Below are 2,604 nucleotides of genomic sequence, written 5' to 3' on the forward strand. Positions count from 1 at the left end.
GTATCTTATATTGTACATCAGTAGTAGGACCAGAAGTCATCGTATATTGTATACTCAGTATCAGCAGAAGGACCAGAGGTAACTTTATATTGTACGGGGACTAGTGGTCACTTAATATTGTACTGTACATCTGTATCGGGGCCAGAGGACACCTTATATTTTTACATTAGTAGTAGGACCAGAGGTCATCTTTAGGTCACCTGAGTAAACTCAGGTGACCTATTGCTATCCGTTTTCGTCTGTCGTCGTTCGTCGTTCGTCGTGCGTCGTGCGTCGTGCGTTAACATTTGAACATTTTCAGCTTCTTCTCTGAAACCGCTGAACCAATTTCAACCAATTTTGGCATATTGCATCTATGGTTGAAGGGGAACAAAAATTGTGAATTTCATGGTCCCTGCCCCCCTGGGGCCTGGGGGGTGGGGCCAAAACCACTAAAATCAGTGCAATCTTTAAAAATCTTCTTCTTTACTCCTGGACATCAATCAGTCAAACTGTTTGTATGATTGTAATCAGTATTGAGTCCTCTACCAAAATTGTGAAATTCATGGCCCTAGGGTCAGGGGTTCTTGTGCTAGGGCAGGGCTAAATAGATATATAGTGAAAATGCATTATTTCCTTGAAGTTTTTTTTTGTGCAGTTTGGCATTAAATAACATATAACCAAGTGCCTAGTTAAGTTGAATATGGCTGCCTCTTCCAAAATTGTGAAATTCATGACCCCTGGGCTCAGGGGTCTGTTTGGAGTATGGGGCTAAGTTGGTTGTAATGTAAAATGCATAATAACTTAAAAGATCTTCTGATGGACTCCAAATCACATGCAACTGATGCAAGACAAGTTTGTGTCAACTTTATGTTTTAAACAATGTATTAATAAATTAATGTGCATGAGAAAAGAGAAATTTTAAATTGTTTTGTATTGCAAAACAAAAAAAATTATTTTTAGATCTATCCGGGAATATAGTTGCCTACTGTACACGCTTCAATATTTACGCATGCGCACTCGACTGTTTATTTGGATTGGAGAGTAAGACGCCATTTTGGACCAGAGTGCACACCAAGAAATAAAGAATCTACGTTTTATTTTAGGTCTAAGGTTTTACATAGCGAACGGTGGGTATGAATGTTGACATTTATGAGTTTAAACGGTTTACGGAATATAACGCGTGGTTTTACGAATACATCGAATTTTTATAATGATCTGAGGTTGTATTGGCGTATTCTCCCGCGTTGGGCCATCCTTAAAAAATTGTTTTTTTGCGGTAACGCGCCTCATCATTTTAGGTGTGAGTAGGTAGGTAGGCCTTTTTTTTTTTTTTTTTTTTTGAGAATAAATGTCAGAAATTAATTTCGATTATATAGAGGTATTAACTATGTCTTAGATTTCACCTTACTATAAAGCAAAAGAAAATTAAAGCATTCTAAATGAATTCAATCTTTTTATTGCTGAAATATCACAACACATCAGGCCTCATCAGTTCTTTTTTGGCAACCGACAAATGTGATTTTTCCCACGAGATTTACATTCCCTGCACATGGGGAGTACAACCCTGTACTTTCTCAAAAGGTCCTGATCATCTATGATGTCGACGGAGGACGCACAAAAGCAGCAGACATCTTTACGGGCAACAGCATTGGCAGAGTAATACGCTATTTCCACAGGTGTAGTACAGGCCAACTGAAGTCTGACAAAGACTGTGCCTTGCAGACTATCTCCTGAAAATATAAAGAATATGAGGCCTGATTATCAAAATGCATTGCTTTTAACAGAGTTTTATCTTACATTATAAATTGTAAACATTTTCAATTTTTAAATACACATGTAGTATTTAAATTAATGAATCATACCATCAGGTGTAATTAAGGAGCCACATGTATACATATATCGCTCCAACACTCTAGTGAGACTTCTTTCTTCCCTCGCAGTTAAGTGCTTGCGACTGTAAATACACCTGGGCTTCTTACACTCCAAACATGTCACTGTTTTACGAACATTCTGTGCAACCAATATCCGGTTTGGACAACCCTAACAGAAATGCATAAATACACAAATAAATTCTCTACCAACTTTTCAACATTCAAGCCAGGAAGTCATTTTAAGTTTTCATAAAATCATTACACGTAGATCAAATAATTTGTCTGATACCTGGTGCTCTTCTGCTACTCTAGCAAGTGGCATATTTATCCTAGAGGGCATGTCCTCTTCTGTGGTATTGGTCCCTATGACATCATGGAATTTCTTGTAATGCTGGGGATCATCAGGATTGATCACTGGATCTGGAAGAAATGGCGGCAGTTCTCCACTGGAATTACGCACAGGCCTACAGCAACCTAGGTCCTCACATTTCCTCACCTATTATTACACAAAAAGTTCAATCGCATTTTAAATTCATTTATTTAATTACTGTGTCAAATGACAAATTCTATAGGATTCTCAGTAACTGTTTTCTTTTTAAACTAAACTTCTTGATTTTAATTTTACATTTTAATATATCTATTAAGAATACCAGTTTTCAGACATATGTATAAACATTTATAGTTCTTTTTATTTTAACTTTTACATGTCATAAAATTTGATAGTTTAGATCAAATTTGAATAGTGAATAAT

General features: G+C 36.4%; 1 protein-coding gene across 1 annotated transcript; it reads right to left on the minus strand.

The window, feature by feature from the left end:
* Positions 1-1,422: 1,422 nt before the first annotated feature.
* LOC134258011 (uncharacterized) lies at positions 1,423-2,395 on the minus strand. The gene is made up of 3 exons (XM_062740572.1): positions 2,143-2,395; positions 1,845-2,022; positions 1,423-1,712 (listed from the first exon to the last, which is right to left on the minus strand). The coding sequence occupies exons 1-3, from the start codon at positions 2,191-2,193 to the stop codon at positions 1,471-1,473; spliced, it is 471 nt and encodes a 156-aa protein (XP_062596556.1). The 5' UTR covers positions 2,194-2,395; the 3' UTR covers positions 1,423-1,470.
* Between the last annotated feature and the right edge of the window lie 209 nt (positions 2,396-2,604).

Source organism: Saccostrea cucullata, unplaced genomic scaffold (assembly GCF_032062105.1).
Source record: "Saccostrea cucullata isolate Sc308-1 unplaced genomic scaffold, CSIRO_AGI_Scuc_v1 ctg15744, whole genome shotgun sequence".
NCBI lineage: Eukaryota > Metazoa > Mollusca > Bivalvia > Ostreida > Ostreidae > Saccostrea > Saccostrea cuccullata.

What these genes read in the sequence shown, in the direction of transcription:
- LOC134258011 (XM_062740572.1), bottom strand. Translation starts at nt 2,193, where the DNA reads ATGCCCTCTAGGATAAATATGCCACTTGCTAGAGTAGCAGAAGAGCAC. An exon ending in GAGTAGCAGAAGAGCACCAG is followed by an intron (nt 2,023 to 2,142) that starts GTATCAGACAAA and finishes CATTTCTGTTAG; the next exon opens with GGTTGTCCAAACCGGATATT. An exon ending in CTCCTTAATTACACCTGATG is followed by an intron (nt 1,713 to 1,844) that starts GTATGATTCATT and finishes TTATATTTTCAG; the next exon opens with GAGATAGTCTGCAAGGCACA.